Source organism: Phocoena phocoena, chromosome 1, assembly GCF_963924675.1.
Source record: "Phocoena phocoena chromosome 1, mPhoPho1.1, whole genome shotgun sequence".
Classification (NCBI taxonomy): Eukaryota; Metazoa; Chordata; class Mammalia; order Artiodactyla; family Phocoenidae; genus Phocoena; species Phocoena phocoena.
The window spans coordinates 34,414,557-34,435,273 of NC_089219.1; the positions used below are offsets into that span (position 1 = coordinate 34,414,557).

The window sequence follows — 20,717 nt, forward strand, 5'->3', positions numbered from 1 at the left end:
TATAAATGACAGCTGACTTTTCTCCAGAAATAGTGGAGACCAAGGATGATGGAACATCTTCAAAGGTCTGAAAGATGGGGGAAAAACTCAATATTCCACACCCCAAAAAAATATGAGGATGAAATAAAGACCTTTGCAAGTAAACAAAAGCCTACAAAATGTGTTGCCTACAGTCCTGCACTACAAGAAATGCCAAAGGATGTTGTTAGGCTAAAGAGGAAAGATATCAGATTGAAATTTGGATTTATAGAAAAGAACATCAGAAAAGATAAAAAATTAGGAAAATATTTTAGTCAAAATAACTTCCTTAAAACACAACTAACCTTTTAAGGCAAATAAAACAAATCCTAAGGTGGTATTTATGATGCAAGGAGAAGTACAAGATATGACAACAGCACAAAGAAAAGGATGGGTAGATAAATGGAATTATACTGTTGTAGAGTTATTACGCTTGTGAAACGGATGGGAAGAGGCAAGTAGTAAGTGGTATGAAGTGTGAGGTGTAAAGTGAAAAATGGTATAATATTACATCAAAATAGACTTTGATAAGTTAATAATACATTCTGTTAAGCTCTAGAATGACTACTGAAAAATAAAGAAAAGGAGCATATAGCTAATAAGCCATTAGAGAAAATAAAATAGAATACTATATTTGATTAACCACAAAGGTTGCAAAAATGAAGCAACACAGAAACAAAAGAAAAAAAAGAACAACCAAACCAATAATCATATTAAATACAGACTAAGCACTCCAATTAGAAGGCAGAGACTGTTATACTGAATTTAAGAAGGAAGAGTCAATGGCTACATGCTGTTTATAAGACACACACTTTAAATACAAAGACATTTATAGATTAAAAGCAAAATACTAGAGGGGCTTCCCCAGTGGCACAGTGGTTGAGAGTCCGCCTGCTGATGCAGGAGACACGGGTTCGTGCCCCAGTCCAGGAGGATCCCACATGCCGCGGAGCCGCTGAGCCTGCGTGTCCGGAGCCTGTGCCCCGCAATGGGAGAGGCCACAACAGTGAGAGGCCCACGTACCACCAAAAAAAAAAAAAAAAAAAAAAAAGCCAAATACTAGAAAAAAATATACCATGAAGTTGCACAAGAAAGCTTTAGTAGCTATATTAATATCAGACAAATAAAGTTTTAAGACAAAGAGTATTTGAAAAAATTAAGAAGAACATTTCATAAAGATAAAAGAACAATTCAACAGGAAGATTAAACACTCCATACATAAATATTAATTTGAAATGGATCACAGACCTAAATGTAAAAACTAAAACTATAAAACCTACAGAAGAAAACAGAGGAGAAAATATTTATGACCTTGGTTGATTTCCTGGACAGGACACACAAGTCGTTAATCATTAAATGAAAAATTAATAAATTAGACTTCATCAAATCTAAAACTTCTCTTTTTAAGACATTATTATGAAAACAAAAAGGCAAATCACATTTTGAAAAAATGTTTACACAATATAAATCCAATAAAAGACATATCTAAAATATACATAAAACTCTTACAACTCAGTAATAATGACAACCAAATTTTAAAAGAAAAAGAATTGCAAAAGACTTTAAAAGAACTTTAAGAAGTGAAGATATACAAATGACAGCTAAGCACATAAAAAAGATGCTCAAAATCAATGGCCATCAGGAAAGTTCAAAATAAAACCATTATGAGACACTACATCACATCCTCTAAAATGACTAAAATTAAAAAGATAGAGGGAACTCTACTCAGTACTCTGTAATAACCTATATGGGAAAAGAATCTTTAAAAAAGTGGATATATGTATATGTATAACTGATTCACTTTGCTGGACAGCAGAAACTAACACAACATTGGAAATCAACTATACTCCAATAAAAAGTAATTTAAAAAAAGACAGGTGATATCAACTGTCAGTCAGGATATGGAGCAACTGGAACTCACATGTCTTGCTACTGGGAATGTAAAATACACAACCACTTTGGAGAAAGATATAGCAGTTTCTTATCAAGTTAATGTTCCATCTACCCTTTAACATAACAATCCTTCCATTATTCAAGAGAAACAAAAGCATATGTCCATAGAAAACTTGTATAAGAATTTCTTAGTAGCTTGTTCATAATAGCCCTAAACTGAAAACAACCCAAATGTCCACCAAGAGATAAATGGACAAAAAAGTGCGGTATATTCATACAATGGAATACTACTTAGCAATAATAAGAAATAACTGACATATGCAATAGCATCACAGACATTATGCTGAATGAAAGAAGATAGACATAGAGTATATACCAAATGATTCCATTTATGTGACGTTCCATCATATGAGATTTACATGAACTAATCTGTTATGGAAAAATCTACTATGGACTTAGAGATCACTATCCAAAACTGAGGCCTGAATACAACTTTGTTTTAAAGATTGAGATAATGCATGTAAAATAGCCCCCCCCCTTGGGCTTCCCTGGTGGCGCAGTGGTTGAGAGTCCGCCTGCCGATGCAGGGGACGTGGGTTCGTGCCCCGGTCCGGGAGGATCCCACATGCCACAGAGCGGCTGGGCCCGTGAGCCATGGCCGCTGAGCCTGTGCGTGCGGAGCCTGTGCTCCACAACGGGAGAGGCCACAACAGTGAGAGACCCGTGTACGGCAAAAAAAAAAAAAAAAAAAAATAGGCCCCTAGTCTGTAAAGCTATATACAAATGTAGGCATTATTATTAACTTACATCAACAATTCTGGTACAGCAAGTTAACGTCCTCCTGGAGAAGGCAATGTCTTAGTCTGTAAAATCCCAAAGAAAGATCACAAACTAGAATTGTCCAGCTCTGAACACATCTTCCAAAACCGAATCACCTGCCAACTTCAAGATGTGTCAAAGATGAACAATGGACTTAAATGCCTTTATTTTCATCATTATAAAATATCACTTCAAATAAAGTACATTTTAATTATTCCAATAATTTCTGACTGAAATTTTATGTCAGTACAAAGCCCCCTGCTCTACTACACACTGATATGACCTTTCTTTAACAGCTCTTAGATTAGAAACAGCCTAATAAAAATGCCATTATCTGATTAAATATAAATAAACCCAAGAAGTTAATATTAATTTCATATTCCTGGGGAAAGCAGTCCCTGTCATAAATAGCTAGCCATTCCAAATGGCTAAATCTGTGAATTTTATGTTTTAACTAACTATATTATCATGTATATATGCTCATTGGTAAAGTGAATCATCACAGACTATTCTGTGCTCTCAGCGCACACCATATCAAGAGCCTCAGACATAGTACTGGATCCCTTTTGCCCCTGACTTCTTTGGCTTCAGACCATGTGTCTCAATGTTTTTTCTCTCCCAGTTTAGATATGGCAATCCAATTTTAAAGGTTGTTGTTTTGTTTTGTTTTGTTTTTTTACCCTCCATCATCTTAGGGTGCTGCTCCTGGGTAGCTGCCCACAACTCCAAGGTACAGCATTTGCATGCACCATATAGACAGAGTGAACATCCTTCCCGGTTTTAGTCTTGGTTTATACCTATTGCCTATACATAATTGAGAAAAATGTCTTTTTATTCTCAGAAGTTTCTAGTTTGGGCAACAGGTTAAATAATCACTCTACTCAGACCACAAAAATAGGCTACCAACAGTCAATACACAGTAGGCACTCAAAGGCAGGTAGTTTGGGTGGCTAACTGGCTGAATGAATGTATGGACAAAAACTATTCCAATGCCAGCTCAGGTCTCTGGAACATTCTTGTTGAACAAATACAGTCTTTTATTACTTTTACATTGATTATCAAATTAATCTAAGTGTTGCCCAGAAAAGATTATTACGGAACTCACTCTTAATCAATGGATTAAAAATACTATGTAAGAGTGAAGTAAGTCAGAAAGAGAAAAACAAATACCATATGTTAACACATATATATGGAATCTAAAAAAAAAAAAAAAGGTTCTGAAGAACCTAGGGGCAGGACAGGAATAAAGACTCAGACGTAGAGAATGGACTTGAGGACATGGGGAGGGCGAAGGGTAAGCTGAGATGAAGTGAGAGAGTGGCACTGACATATATACACTACCAAATGTAAAACAGAGAGCTAGTGGGAAGTAGCCACATAGCACAGGGAGATCAGCTCAGTGCTTTGTGAGGGGTGGATAGGGAGGGTGGGAGGGAGACGCAAGAGGGCGGGGATATGGGGATATATGTATACGTATAGCTGATTCACTCTGTTATACAGCAGAAACTAACACAACACTGTAAAGCAATTACACTCCAATAAAGATGTTAAAAAAATGAACAGTATGTAATTAGTATACTGACTGTAGTATAGTAAATGGTTTCTCTAAATGTTAAGGATACTTAAAAACAGTATATTCTGTTAAGCAATTAATAGTTGGCCACATCTTGTTTTTAAATCATCAGTGCCTTAACCTAATCTTTTTAGAAATTATTTAAGTTGAAGATAAATAAGGTTTTACTACATCACAACTGATTTCCAAGAGACAGACAGTCACCTATATTTACTATAACTCATATAATATTTACTATAACTCACATATGATAGATAGTATAACTTGTATGTTACTAGTTTAGGTTAATTCAACACTGTCTTGTATCTCAGTATTTATCAAATTAACTATTGAATCTAAGCCTAAAAGAAAAAAACTTGATGCTCAAATGAACTTATGACTGGCAACAACCCACATGCTCTTCAAATGGTGACTAAACTGGTAAATCCGTAAGATGACCTATATGAAATAAAATGGAACTGCTGATACTAACAGCACAGATGGATCTTAAATGCGTTATGCTAAGCGAAAGTCGTCAGACTCAAAAGGCCACCTACTGTATGAGACCCACTTATACGAATTTCTGGAAAAGGCAAAACTGTAAGAACAAAAAATAGATCAGTGGTTGCCAGGACTTGGAGTGGGAGCAGGGGGGCACTGACTACCCAGGGGCAATACTGTTCTGTATCTTGACCATGGGGATGCTTACACTGTATGCACTGGTCAAACTACTAGAATTACACGCCAAAGAGTACATTTTACCATGTATCATTTTTTTAAAAATTAATCTGAGGGCAAAAAAATTATTTTTTAAAAAGCAGTTTAGATCTGGAAAAGAAAAAAGGCCAACAGCAACAAACTGTTATTTCCCACCCTTAAGAACAGAGACTACTTACTGCATGTTCAAGTAAAAGGCAGCTCTAACTAAACTGCTTTGACTAACAGTGTATTGTCAGGGTCTGTGCCAGCACTACTTTCTGTTTCTGCAGTGTTGTCTCTCTGAATCAGACCCTCATCTCTTATCTAACCCAATTTTTCAAATCCTCTCTGAATGCCTCTCTCAATGCTTAGTCTGGGTTTTCTAACCCTGGTTTGTCTAACTGACCGCCTTACATTCATAATCCACTTCTGCCTTAACATGCACTCTTGGCATCAACCCATTTCTTCACTCTTGACCTCATGTTAGTACTTACATTAATTCCCTTAATTCCTGATTCCATCTCAACTTTGTTCTGATGGGTTGCTCTTGATCATGTCCTCTTCTCAGCCTTCAAAAGGGGGTTCTTACCTATCACGAGTTAAAACTACGAAGGGTAATAATTTCTTCTCTCCTTGAAGTGCTTTAGAAGTGGCAAACTCTAAAGCCTCCCTTGGGAACCCTATGAGTGTTTTTTCACTCCAATAATATAATGTACTTATTTCTGTCCAACTGAACTCTTGCCTATCTTTAAGTTCTACTTCTTGCTTGGTTTTATTCAAAGACACAGATAAGGCGTCAACTTCTTCCTTACGAAAATCATACATCTACTTTAAGTCTATTATTAAACTTAATACTATCTTCCTTCTTCAAGGTACATACCTATGATTCCTGCAACACTGTTTATCACTTAATGCTGTATCTTACGTTCTCTCAAACCTCTCCAGTCTTTCTACAACCCTTTACAAATGAAATGACCAAAACAGGATACTAACAAATAACAGACAATTGACAAATAAATACAACACGATACTAACATGGCCAAAAAAGAATACCCTTTGAACAAAAGCAATCAGTCAACTATGTTATGGTCTCTTACATTATGACAGAGGGCAGGAGTAGAAAATAATCACAATCTCAGAACTTCCAAAAGTTAATTCTCTAGCAGTGAGCTGCTGTCTCCTCACAAACCAGGAGACCCCCAATCTCCACAGCCATTGAGCACTTACAACCTCCCCACCCCAGGGAAGAAAAAGCATCCAAAAAACAAAAACCTCTTCTTACTATGAATTCACTGTAGTTATCTCTCCCAGGCCAGGCAGGGGGCCTTCACGGGGTCTTAAACTTCTTAGCTATCATCTCATTTCTCTTAGAGCCCAACTGCTGCTACTTAATTATGCAATTGTTAAAACTACTTCTTATAATCTTTTATTTCCTTTAAAGTCAAAGTATCATTTTCCTGAGCCAGAGAAGAGGGAACAAGGTTGAGAAAAGATTAAGCTGGAAAGCAAAAAAAGAGAACTCTAGTTTTTTAGAAAACTGAATTTAGCTGATAGGATTTGTCTTTCCATAATGTGAGCAAAATACTTACCTTGAAGATAATTAAGAGGCATTTGTGAATTCCAGAATAAGAAGGCTTTTACCAAAAAAATTAGATCAAAAAACCAGACAAAAAAACAAAGCTAATGATAAGAGGAGAGATAAGAGACAGGAATTAAAAAACAAAACAAACAAAACAAACAAAAAAACAGACTGCAGGATACAGAAACAGGGCTATAATCAAGGGAAAAGAAAACAGAAATCTATCCCCAAAAAAGCAGCAGAGCTATGGATGCAAAATGTAATTTCATTTTGGGTTTCTTTTTAAAGAAAGCAATAATGTAACTGTTTGTATTTAGTTTCAGGGAACTGAGAAAAATGGATTTCAGACCATCAATGTACATGGGAGAGTATCAAATATTAAGGGCTTTTATGACAAAAGCTTCTAGAAAATAAAGGATTGAGTCAGGAATAAATAATCATATAAAAGCACCTGTAATTAAACAATACTTTTCAAGTTGAAGTTGGCTTCTACACTTCTCTTGGTAACACACTGAACAGAGTTATACCATAAAAGTATAGGGAAGAAGAAGCTGTATGAGCTACTTCTAACTCTACCTCTTGGACCCATCTGGATCATGGCAGCAGGTAGCAAAATCCTAAGGGGTTAAAGTACACCCACCACCCAAGACAAAAACTACTCCCACCCCACCTTGGCTCAATGGTTTTCTCCCACTGTGGTGAGGGTGGTTTTGGAAAAGCTCCTCAAATGCCAGGAAACACTGTAATACAAAAAGAAAAAACAATTCATAAGTACCAAAACTTAACTAACATTTTGGCTTCCCTTTCAAGGAAAACTGGTATAGTGGAAAAAACACCAGTCTAGGAACCAAGAAACCAAGTGTATTCTGCTTGTTGGGCACTCATTCTAAGATGTTTGTGGTACTCCAGGGGATTTGGTGGGGAGGGCACCACTCACTCACTCACTGCTAAGGGTTACTAAACTAGTAGAATATATGCCAGAAGCTCCTGATGGCCATCTCTGTCACGAATTGGGCTGAAAATGAAGCCATCAGAGAAGCTAGCAGGACTAAGGGATGTAAAGAGACATCTCTGGTGATACAACTGAAGAATCCTCTCCAGTTCCAGCCCTTCCTGCAGATATTTTCTCCCTTAAGTGAGTCTGTAATAGGTTTCTGTGACTTGCAAGTAAGTCTGGCCAATACACTTGGGTTCTAATTCCACACTGAACTTGGGCAAGTCATTCCTCATTTACTGGCCTTACTTAGTTCCTCGTCTATAAAATGGGCCAGATCTGAGGTTTCCAAAACTTTTTTTAAGCAATAGAACTTTTTTAAACAAAAATCTTATTTTGATATCAAAAACTAAAATGATTTTATTCATATAAATGTATTTTATAAGATCAGATTTACAACATTTACTTCTGACCAAAATTAATAACAACAATGGGTATTTAAATCTCACCTTGAGACTGAAAATAAAGATGACTGTTAGTAGAAATGTATTAGCAAATGTATATTTATCACATCAGTGATAAATGTATGATACTTATCATTCAAATGTATATTTACTACAATCACCGAAGTCAATGAGAACAATGATGTGTTTTGATAAAAATGAAACTTTAAAATTAAAGACTAATGGTAAAAGTTGAAAGCTTTTATTAACCTCCCAGGATTCAATTTATTTCTGTACTGTTTTGGTTGCATAGGAGTAAGACAACCCTGATTCAAAATGAATAGTTGCAAAGAATAACACGGTATTACTTATTCACCTGCCTTACCCCATGATATTATTTAATTAAAGGTAGAAAAAGCTTTTAAGTTCTGCACAAAAAAAAACCTAACAGCACAAGATTTTTAAAATAGATATCCAATTGGTTAAAATTTAGTACATAATATGGTTCAGTATTCATGGGTGTTTTTTTTTCTTTTTTAATGATTTTAACCTCATTTAAAAATCAAATCTGAATCAAATGTTTACAGATTCCAATTAGTATCTTCACAGAACTCTAATAAAACAGCTAATCTCTAAACTCGATTAAGAAGATTTTTAGTCAGATTCACATACACTCACTACCCATCAGAAATTGTAATGAAGCAAATATAAAAAGTTATAATTCCTCTTTTTTTATAATAAGCCTGCTTTAAAGGAAAGAAAAATTTCACCAATTCCTATTCACAATCTTAGAGAGTTATGAATACAGACAAATAATAAACTGGGTCAAATAAGACTATTACAATAATCTATTCAATTTTATTGAGAACCAACTTGATGGGGCAGATCATAGAAGGTGCTATAAAACATTCATCATGTAAGAGTGCCTGCTTTACAACTGAGATGAATAACTCTCCATGCCCAACCTCAAGAAGTTAACAGTTTAGCAGAGGATACAATACAGCTGACCTTGAACAACACAGGTTTGAACTGCACGGGTCTACTCATACATGGATTTTTTTCAACATTAAATACTACAATTGCAGTTGGTTGCATCTGGAGATGTAGAACTGTGGATTCGCAGAAACCGTGTATACCAAGGGCTGACTATAAATTATACTTGGGATTTTCGACTGTGCAGAGGGTCAGTGCCTCTAACCCACGCGTTGTTCAAGGGTGAACTTTACATTCATTCATTCATTCAACAAGAGTGTCTCCTCAGTGCCACCAGCCACTGTGCAAGAAACAGGGGCTAAAAAGTGAACAATACACATACTGTCCCTACCCTCTTAAGTTCAGACTTTAACCTAAAGGCAATAGATAACCAATGAAGATTTTAAACAAAGAGACCATATGATTAGGTTAACCTTTCTGAAAGATGGCTGGCTACTATAAACTGGAGATACTAAGCCCCAGGATAGAGAAACCAGTTAGGAACTACTACAATGCTGACAAAGTAACGGGAACTCAAAAGATGGAACAACAAACTCAGCTGAAGTATGTGAAAACAAAAAAACTTCAGAGGGTAATGTTGCAGCTCAATCTTAAAAAACAAGAAGTACGCAGACAAGTAGAGGGAGTTTGTGCAATAAGAGAAAACCATAGGAAAGGCATGTCTGGGAAACCTCAAGTATCGATAGTTCCTCACAGTGAGTCTTGAATGAGGTAAAATCATTGCTAGAAAGGCAGATTAAGGAAAAGATAGTAAAGGATATTTTATAACAAAGAAACATCTCCAGGACACTGGGGAGTGCTTTTAAGCAGGGTGATAACATGACCAGGCTTACATTTTAGAAAAATTCTTCCAGGGACAGTAGCCTGAAGAAGATGCCTGAAGAAGAAGAAGTCTAACCATCCAAAAAAGAATGTGTGCTTGACAACAGATAAACTATCTCAAAGTCCTAATCTAACTAACAATTTATCATGACAACCAAATATGGTCCAAGCAAGTACTCTGAGCTTTAGAAACCAAGAAACTAGTACCAAGTTCAGGCCACAACGTATTTCACATGGCTTTGAAACCAAAAAAAAGGGACGTTTCTGCAGATAAAATACTAAAAATGTAACAATGGCAAAAGATAAATGGAATGAAGAGGAAAAACAGCAACTAAGAAAACAAGGATATAACAGAAAATTTTACTTCAGGGTAAGAGTTACTTCCACTTGTCAATTACATACAGATTCACTTCTTCTATGTAATAATAAATTGTGGTTCCAACAAGCAATTCAAAAGCCAAATTTAATTTAATGCATAACACTTAAGAAAATAACCAAACAAAAACTAGATTAGAAACAGCAAACTATAACAGAGGACCAGCTCTATACTAGCTAGCTAGCTTCTCACTGCTTAAAAAGAAATCTCTCCCTGTCTGGCTGGTCCTTGAAGCATATCAACTAAAAGGGTAAGGTAAGGTGAGGTGGAATAGGGCAGGGTGGGTAAAGGAGGACTTGCTCTTTCACAAAGGTTCCTTATCAATGAACTAGACGAGTTCCTAAATGCTTTCATTCCAATTCTCTTTCTTTATATAACAAATATAACTCAGATTCAAACATGCCAACAGATACAACGAAGAATCCAATTATTTTATCTTAAGAAAATGAATCCTACCTTTCCGGGGTCATCCTTGGATCGAGGCACTTTAAGGAAACACTTGTTCAGCGACAGATTATGTCGTATGGAATTCTGAAATTAAAAAAGAAAGAAAAGCCATAAGGTCATTGGAATCCAAAAACCAAAACCCCCTTTAGAAACAGAATCAGAAACCTAAATATCTCTATGCACTGGAATACAATTACAAATGGAATAAGTTTTTTAAATGAGCTTCAAATTTAAACCTTTCTGATTTTCAAATTATGAATGCTACAAAGGGGAGTAGTTATTGGAAAAGACAGTTTCTAGTGCATTCTGCAAAACTCCAAATAATGGACTATATGTCCCATTTTAAATGTTTAGTAAGACCTTTCAATGATGCAGGAAGATGTCTGTGATTAACGTTAAATACCAAATATAAAATTGTATGCATATTATGATTTTAATTGTGATATATATATTTATTAGCTAATTTATTTATTCTTGGAAACAAGCCATAATGCAAAATGCTAAGAGTTATTCTACATGGAATTATAAGTGATGATTATTTTCCTCCATTCACTTTTCTGCAATGTTCAAATGATTTACAAGGCACATGTGTTACCACTTTTTAATGAGTTTAAAAAGTTATAAACAAAAAAATGTCACTGCTCCATTACAAGAGTACATAAAAATCAATTAGGTTCTCACTACAATATTTAAGAAAGAAAACCACATGGGAAGACACTGACTAGAGAAGCCAGCAAGAACACGTAGGTTCCTCAGTGTAGCAAGAAAGAATAAACAACTTGGATGGAAGGAAAACGCACTTAGAGACCTGGAGAATCTGTGAAACAGGAAATTTTTCATGAATAAACAGGACTATGCCACAACCCTTACCGAAAATACCCAAAGGCCGTTTCTTCTTAGTTAAATGCTCTAAAATCCATTTCATAATTTTGTTTGTTCTAAAATGGCCAGGTATCTGGTGGAGGGGCTCCAATTGCATTTAGCCACTACTTAGAATTGGATGTTGGGCAGGGGGTTATTTTTTGGCATAATGTCATTTTATTTTTAATATAAAATTCAGAACTCTAACAATGCCTACATTAAAACTTGCCTCTCATGAGGCAATACTGGGATTAAAGAAGTTTTTAAAAGATGACCAGAGAATGTAAATTCAAGCCTATCTTATTACCAAACATCAATTAAAACTTATGAATGCGAGTTCTACCTCTACCTGGAATGTAAACAGCTACAAAGACTGATGATCCCTCCCAAACAATGAGAAACCAATGGGTAAGCCAAAAAAAAGTCTATTTTTAAGCCACATCAGAGAGCTGAGGTTGCAAAGCAGCCCAACAAATAAAATTCCTAAGAGGGATAAGCCCACTCAAGGAGAAAGGGGACAAACTGTCTCACTTTTCGGCAGAATATGGGAGAAAGAGATGGCCACCATCCAAGCACCCAAGAAATTAGCTAAAATTTGAAAGGCCAAGCATGGTATCAGTTTAAAGTAGCCAGGATCCCAGACACAAAGGAAATTTCCACTTACTCTCAAGCTCAGAAGAAGCTCTTGGACCTTCACCGTATGCTCACAAGAAAGATTGGGGGCAGGAAAGGAAAACAGAGAAAGTCTCCTTGGTGGCATAAGCAGGAAGGAGGTAACTGATGGCCACGAGGGGGAAAAAAGCCACACCACCTTCCACAGATCTTACAAAGCAAGAAACTTAAGTTTGAGGTAGGGGTAACAAAACTTCTCACCCATAGGGCTCTGGCAAAGATTACTTCTGAGGAAAGAATGGAAACAAAGCCCTTCTGCCTCTAGGGAGGGATAGGAAACACTTTCCCAGGATACAGGCAAAGACCTGCTGATGGAGGAAGCAAAATCCTTTTACCTATGAGACAAGTGTCGGAAACTACCCAGGGGCCAGTATCCTACACCAATACACCATGCTGAGGTGGAGGGTGACTGTAGCTGGGAAAGGGACAGGAAACTCCCACGCAAAGGTAACTGCATAAGCAAGGATAACTAACCTGGCTGAGGGAAAAAAAAACACTGAAAAAGCCCCACCCCCAAGTCCAACGGCCTGAATAAGACTAAGGCTGGATCAAGACACCGCCCCCACCCGCCCCGCCAAAAAAAAAAACACCAGCCCCTACCACAAGCCCAGCAGTGAATAACAAGTAATGACAACCTTCAGAGAGAGGACGGGCAGGAGCATGGACAGAGACCCCTATCTGTAGCAAGGTGGGCAGAGACAACTAAACCTAAAGAGAAAACAGGAAAACTGAGAAAACCCTACAGCACCCAAGCCTCCCACTCCAAGCACAAGGTAACAGGAGTCTACTGCAGGAGGAATGTAAAGTCTGTGGTATACTAAAGGCAAAGATACCAACAACAAATCCAGCTCAACTACTGATGAGTGTAATTCGACTCCCCACACAAATGGCCTGTGAAAAAAGATGCTTGTCCATGTACAGGTACAAATAGTATTTACTTCTATCTCTACCATTCTTCTACACATGTAGCTGGAACTCAATCAAAAATTGCAAGACACATAGAAAAGCAAGAAAAAAGCCCATTCCATTGTCAAGAGATAAAGTAATCAACAAAACCCAACTGAGAGATGACGCTATCAGACAAGAACTTTTTAAAAGCTATGACTAATATGTTCAGGCACCAAGTAGAAAAAAGTGCACAACTTGCATAAAGAGATGGGGAATTTCAACAGAGATGTGTAAGCTATTAAGAAAGAGTCAAATGTCAATGATAGAAATAAAAAACATGATAAAAGATAAAGGATTCCCTAGATGATTCATCAGTAGACTGGACCCAATTAGGGAAAGGCTCAGGTTATCTTGAGGCTAGATCAATAGAAATTATCCAAAATAACACACTTGCACGTGGGCATGCACATATACACAGATACAAAAAAAAAAAGATCATCCAAGAACTGTGGAACAATACATGTAATTAGAGTCCCAGAAGGAGAAATGGAAAAGAATAGGGTAGAGAAAAATTTGAAGATGTAACAGACAAGAATCATCCAAAAGTAATGCAGGACATCAAATCACAGATGCAAGAATTTCAGAGAACACCAAGCAGAAGGAATTAAAAATCCACACAACTATATTCATTATAGCCCAAAAGCTGAAAATCAAAATGAAGAGAACATCTTGAAGGGCAGCAAGAGAAAAAAAGAAAGATTATGTACAGAGAAATAAAGATTAGAATTACAGTGATGTCTCAAAAACCATGCAAGTTAGCAGACAACAAAGTGACATCTTTAAAACACTAAGAGAAAAAAAAAGTCAATTCTATATGCAGTAAAAATATCTCTCAAAAATGAAGGCAAAATAAAGACTTCTAGACAAACAAAAGCTGAAAGAAGTCATTTCTTGTACCGCCAGTTGGCTGGCAATATTGGAAGGAAGTTCTTCAGGCAGAAGTATGATACCAAATGGAAACCTGGATCTACAAAAAGAAATGAAGAGTTCCAGAAACTGTGAAAATGAAAGCAAATTTTAAAAATCACTTTTTCTTATCTGTAATGCCTTTAAAAGATAACTGTCTAAAGCAAATATAACAATTATTTATGAGATTTATAACATGTAAAAGTAAAATGTACAATAACAATAACACAAAGGTTGGCTCAGGGGAATTAGAAGTACAGGTGACCCTCGAACAACACGGGTTTGAATTATATGGGTCCACTTATATGCGGACTTTTCCAATAAATACATACTACAGTACTATACAATCCAAGGTTGGCTGAATCCACAGATGAGGAACCATGGATATGGGGGGCCAATTGTAAAGTTATACATTCAACTGTGCAGGGGTCAGCGCCCCCTTAGTCCCCGGGTTGTTCAAGGGTCAACTGTATAAGGTTTATAAAGTTCTTACACTATACATAAAATGGTATAATGAAGGTAGAGTGGGATAAGTTAAAGATGTGGGTGGTAAACCCTAGAGTAATCACATCCTAAAACAAAATTTAGGAAGAGGTATAACTAATAAAATAATAGTGAAGATAAAATGAAATCATAAACAATACTCCAAATCCAAAAGAAGACAAGGAAAAGAAGGAACTAATCAGAAAAGTTACCCATCTAAAAAGTTCAAGATGGGAAAAAACCAAAATCAAGGTGGTCAGAAGAAGAAATCAAAATGGTCATGTTTTCTAAATGGCTTCACAGTGGAAGAACACATCTCTACTTAGATCCTCCTCCTCTACAAAAAGCTTAAAAGCTGGAAATCTTCAAGACTCTGACACTGTCTTTTTTTCACTTCCACATTTGCTGCCTAGGCAATCTCATCTACAGCCATGGCTTCAATAACCATCTGTGACCTTTCTCCTGAGTTAACACATATTTTCAACAATCTACTAGACATCTCCAGAAACACCTCCAACTCAACATGTTTAAAACTAAACTCAATCTTTATTCCCAGTGTGGTCTTCTGCCAGTTTTCCCTTCTCTATTTAAAGACAGTTATTCATATAACTGTTCCAATCAGAAACCTGTAAGACCTCCTTAACTCCTCCCTCCTTCTCACCATCTAAAACAAATCTGTCACCAAATCTTGTAGGTCTACCTTCAATCTACCTACTTCATCCATCTCTTCTGTTACTACCCCAGTCCAGGACACCAGTCTCACCAAAACTAGTACAACAGCTTCCTAACTGGTGTCCACCCTCTACCTTCCTCTCTTTACCCCTCCTCCACCATTCTCTACCCAACAGGCAGTTACCTCTTCACAAGGCAAATCTGACATTACTGTTTCAATTAAAACCTTTCAGTAACTTCTCATTGCACTTAGGATAAAACCTAAAGTCCTTAAAGCCTCCACAAGACTATTCATAATCTCACCCTATCCTGCTGTCATACTCTCTATACTAACCCCCTCCAATGATCTCTCTCACCTCTAGGCTTTCTATTTATTGCTCCCCCTGCAAAAGTTACTGCTGCCAGCCTTCCTCCATCCCTTTCACCCAACTGAGTCTACTTAACTTTCAATTCATTCTTGGTTTAAACATTAGTTCTTTAAGGAAGTCCTTTCTGACTTTCATAAATTATTAGCTTAGGCCAAGTGTGGATTTCTCACCACACAGTTATTTGTTTAATGGTCTTCCTCCTCCATACTGTATTCTATATCAAAATATAAGTAGGCTCCATAAGGGTAGGGATCTTGTCTACCAGCTCAGAACCTAGAATATAATGCTTTTCATATGGGAATCACAAATCTGTTGGAAAAAATACCAAAAGCATATTTAGAAAATAAAAACACCTGGAGAGATATGAGAGCCAACACCTGTATTTACAACACACAATGAAGAAAAGAGATGACTTCAGACCTCACAACTTGGGGAGACACTACCTCTAACAACCCTAAGAAAAGTTGGGAGAGCAGAGGTAGAGATAACTAGGATGGCAGAGAGTAAGCTGGAGGAAAATGGCCTGGGTTAAATAACTGATAATGGCATATTGCTTGGCCTTGAAAACCCAGCTTCAAAAGTAGTTTCTCAAAAGTACAGTCTACTTACACCAGAATCACTTGAGATGAATTTTAATGCAGATTCCTAGGTTCTAAGATGACTAATTCAAAATCTCTGGAGTTGTGACCCAGGAATCTGAATTTAAAAGCACTCTCACTGATTTTTATTTTCACTTGAGTTTAAACTGGCATCTCTCATTCAAATCAACCACCACATTCCCACCTTTACTTCTCTTCTCCCACTGTGAGAGCCCTGACTCCCCAAAACACTAATATACATACTCATTTGTTCTATCCTACCATGCACATAAGATTGTTTCAGAATTGCTCCCAACTCCCAACTTCTTTTCTTGTGGTCACACAAGGTAGAGACTGCCTCTAGCAAATACCACTACCAAAGACAAATCTATTAAATGAAGTCCATGATTCTTTTGTAATTCTTTTCAACCTTGGTATGCTCTTTTCAAAGCTTCTTGAATTTTTCTGTGTGATTATGTTATACATTTGATATAAGGCTTATTTATTTCTACTTACATTCAGTTTTAAGGTTTTCTTTTTTCATCCTTTTTGATTCCCTAACATATTTTTTTGAATGTGTAAAACACTTAGATGTTTCAAAACTCAAAACTATATAAAAAGGTACACTCACAATCTTATTCCCTTCCTCATCTCATCTACCACAGTTCTGTCCATCCCTATAGGTAACTATGTTTACTATATTTCTAGTTTATTATTCCTAACTTTCTTTTTACAACAATAAGCAAACACATAATATATTCTTATTTCTCTTTCTTCTTCACATAGAAAAGTAGAATACACCCCCACATGCCCATACCACACTCTCTTATATTTTTCTTTTTATTACTCTAAATTCTAGTAACTTAATAGGTTAATTTTCTTTAGTAAGGTGAACAGCATAAAAAAAATTCCTTTTCCTCTAGTTCAGATTACAAAATCATTCAATTATGGAAATTCAAAGAGTTTTTATAACTCTTATGGACTATTCAAAGAATTGTTTTTAATATGTAATCTCCCTTCAATGCCCTGGCACAAAATGAAAGGGAGTTCATCTAAATATTAAAATTCTATTTGAATCCTTTTAAGCAACCACGACAACATTTTCTCCTCTGGGTGACTTTAGTTGGCTCTACATTTCTGGAAAGGTGGTTGACAACTGCTTTAGGATCTTTCTTCCATCCCCTCTTCAAACAACACAAGCTAATTTCACAAGTTCTATATGACCTTCCATTTTCACCTAACCCATCTCTTCCATACCTGAAGAAGAAACAGTAAGCAGCAAGTTGTACAAGTAATGCTAAACATTAGGACAGTGAATGGGAACTAAAACATGAAAACAGAGATAGGACCTGAGCAAAGGAGAAGATAAACCACTTTCCATTTGTCTCCATGTGAGATGTTCAAATTATTTCTATGTTTACAAAAATAAAATTTAAAGTAATCATGGCAAGTTCTAGGCTCCTAAAATTGGGTGGAAGAAACTTTTTTAAAAGAATAATTATGAAACCGCAATCCCTGGGAATATTAAAGGTCTGCCTAAAGCAACAGACTGGACCAGATAATCTCCCTGGCGTATCTTTTAGTTCTAAAAAGCAACATTATCCTTCTCAACCTATTCCCATTTTTCGCTTTCCATCCTTCCTTCTTCATTACATCCAAACCATGTACCTTCCAGATGAACCTGTATTACTACTTCTAAACCAGTTTCAGACCATAACTTGGGGTGGCCAGCAGCAAGAAATCCAGCAGACTGAATCTGGCACTCTCAAGGTGGACTCAGATGAAACAAGATCCCTGAACAAAAATCTGTAAGTTCTATAATAGAGTTATTAATAAAACATATGGAAACACAAAAGATTAATTCTACAGGGAAAAGAGAGATTACATATGAGCTTAAAGAATAAACAGAATAATGCCAACTGGACAAAGGGCAAGAGAAAGTCCAAGGTCAAGTAAGAGAAAAACAAAAGCAAGAAAAATCAAAATATTTATTTCTAGGACAACTAATAGGCTAGAATATGTAGAAGAAACAGTACATGAGAGGGAACTAGCAAAAATTAAAGCTAGGAAAGAAAGCTGGGACCAGGATTCTGGCTTTCATGCAAGCTGCAGTTACTGAGGCTTACTAAATGGAAGTACTGTGCTAGTGCATGGAATAGAGGAAAAGATACAAAAAAAATCCCTGCCCATAAGGCACTTGATTATCTGGCATGATATACAGCACACTTCACTGGTGCAGAGTAATTCAGTAAATGCCTTTAATAAGTATATTCAAACAAAAAAGACAAAGGTGTTGAGACATGAAAGCTTAAGAGAAACAAGTGGAACTACCAGCTGACGGCAGACCTAAAGCTCTGTAAGTCCCCTTCTTCCACATGCACACACACAAATACACACACCCCACACCGCACACAACTGGATAACTCCTACATAAGAATATGAATGTAAAATGTGCAGATACAAAAGAAAACTGAATTATTTGTCATATAACATAGATTAGGTAGGTAACTAATCTGAAGGTTCCTCAAAAAGCTTACATGAGGAGCTAAGGCTTCTTTAAGAAGTAGCTGATTCTAGAGCTGAGGCAGGAAAGGTACGAGATGAGCCTGGAACATCTTGTGGTGCCAGAAAGTTAAGAAGTGGTAAATAAACAAAAGAACTCTACCGTATCAAAGGGCACAGGAGCCAACCTGTAAGAGCTCCCAATTCCAAAAGCAGCAAAAATCTGAGCAACAAATAACGACAGCACAAAAAATAAAATAAATATCCATGAGTGCATACTATTACAAATATACGATTGAATAAATAAATAAAAGGGGAAGAAGGGACAAGGCTTCCATATTAATTGGGAAGAATCCCAATTAATATAGAAGGAATAAAGGAAAAGAGAAAACCACCACTAGAAAACAATAAAAACTCCTGTAATGATCTACCAATGAACACTAAAATTAATGAACAAAAATTTAAGAAAAACAGGGTACTGCATGCTGTTAAAGTATCTCCCCCAAAACATTTCATAATTTACAAAGTGATAAATAGTAATTTTATAGTGGAGAAACCTCGCAGACACCACCTTAACCAAAGAACCATGGTGAACATTACCAGTAATAAGACATGCTGACATCAAGTTCCCCCTGATATGACTGATAGAGAAGGGCACATCACCTCTGCATTATTCTTCCCCAAAATGCATTACCTCAATCTAACCAAGAAAATATCAGACATATCTAAACTGAGAACATTCTACAAAATACCTGACAAGTACTGTTCAAAAGTGCCAAGGTCATAAAAGACAAGAAAAGATTGAGGGACTGTTACAGATTGGAGAAGACTAAGGAGACATAACAAATGACAGCTAAATGTAATGTGGGATCCTAGATTAGATCCTGAATTGAATCCTGGAACATAAAAAAAAATTAGTGGGAAAAACTGGTGAAATCTGAACGAAATCTGTAATTTACTTAGTAGCTAACAGTACTGCTTAGTCAAAAGTATTAATTTCTTAGTTTTGATAATGGTACTATGGTTATATAAGGTGTTAACAAAGAGGAATTGGTTGAAGGATATATGGGAACCCTTTGTACTACTTACAAAACTCTGCTATAAATCTAGAATTCTTTCAAAATAGAGTTTTTTTTAAATCTTTGATGATAAAAACAGTACTGGTTGCAATACTATGTTATTTTTTTTTAAATCTCAGACACACTATCAACTTAACTGAACTGTGGGTATTGTTTTCTAGTGAATGCTACATTATCTCTGCTCCAATACTTTATGCTATGTCAGTCCTCTAATATAAGAAAGCTCTAACATATGAATATTCTACCCAAAATAAAGTTATTCATCTAATTTAAAACATTTAATTTCCTTTTTTAATCCTAAAAATGACTAGTAATCAGAATTTCATCTTTAACTATATAAGCCTCCACAAAGCTTTGTCTTCAATAAAAGCCAGTATTGTTATTGTTTACAGCATAAAAATAAAAATTTAAATAAAATCCTTACCTTCCATCCACTGCCAGCCTCTCTATAATATGGGAAGTTATCACAAATCCACTGATAAATCTCACTTAGAGTCATTTTCTTTTTGGGTGAGCTATTAATTGCAAATGTAATGAGGCTGGCATAACTGTATGGAGGCTTCCCATCTTTGTGCTGTTGGACTTCTTCCTGGTCCAGGGTTGTATTTGGGTCAAGAAGTGTATTCTTCTTGGAAGTTCCTGTTCCATGTGCATTTTGTGTAGCATCAGATTTTTGGATGGCTGCTCTCATGGTGAGCTGTGGTAACCAGTCCATAGATGTTAGGCTGCTCTCCAGTTCAGATGTCATCCTGAAGGTAAATAGACTCCTTAGTCAATATCAAGGAAAGAACCCCTGCTTCTCAAAATATCCAATATTCACAAATCTAGGAGTTCCAAAGTGAGGGAAAGCCTGAGTTAAATCTGGAGGAAAAAGATTGAGTATATTAATGACCAAACCAAATATTTAAGGGATCAACATTTCCAATCTTTTTTCTTAATTTCTTCCTCTCCAAACACAACAAATTTGGTTTTAAACTGTCTAAGAGATAAAACAATACATACACACAAAGTGATTCTGAGGCCAGTTTTCTTAAAAAGACTATCTGTCACTTTAAACAGGGAGACAGGATCAT

General features: G+C 36.3%; 1 protein-coding gene across 1 annotated transcript in view; it reads right to left on the reverse strand.

Annotated features, from left to right (window-relative positions):
• The window catches only part of FOXJ3 (forkhead box J3), an 85,650-nt gene extending 65,258 nt beyond the window's left edge, over positions 1–20,392 (reverse strand). The window contains exons 1-2 of the mRNA XM_065883547.1: positions 20,069–20,392; positions 10,585–10,659 (exon numbers count right to left, since the gene is read on the reverse strand). Of these exons, the coding sequence (XP_065739619.1) occupies positions 10,585–10,659; positions 20,069–20,392 (399 nt within the window). The remainder of the gene's footprint in view (positions 1–10,584; positions 10,660–20,068) is intronic.
• Positions 20,393–20,717: the final 325 nt, after the last annotated feature.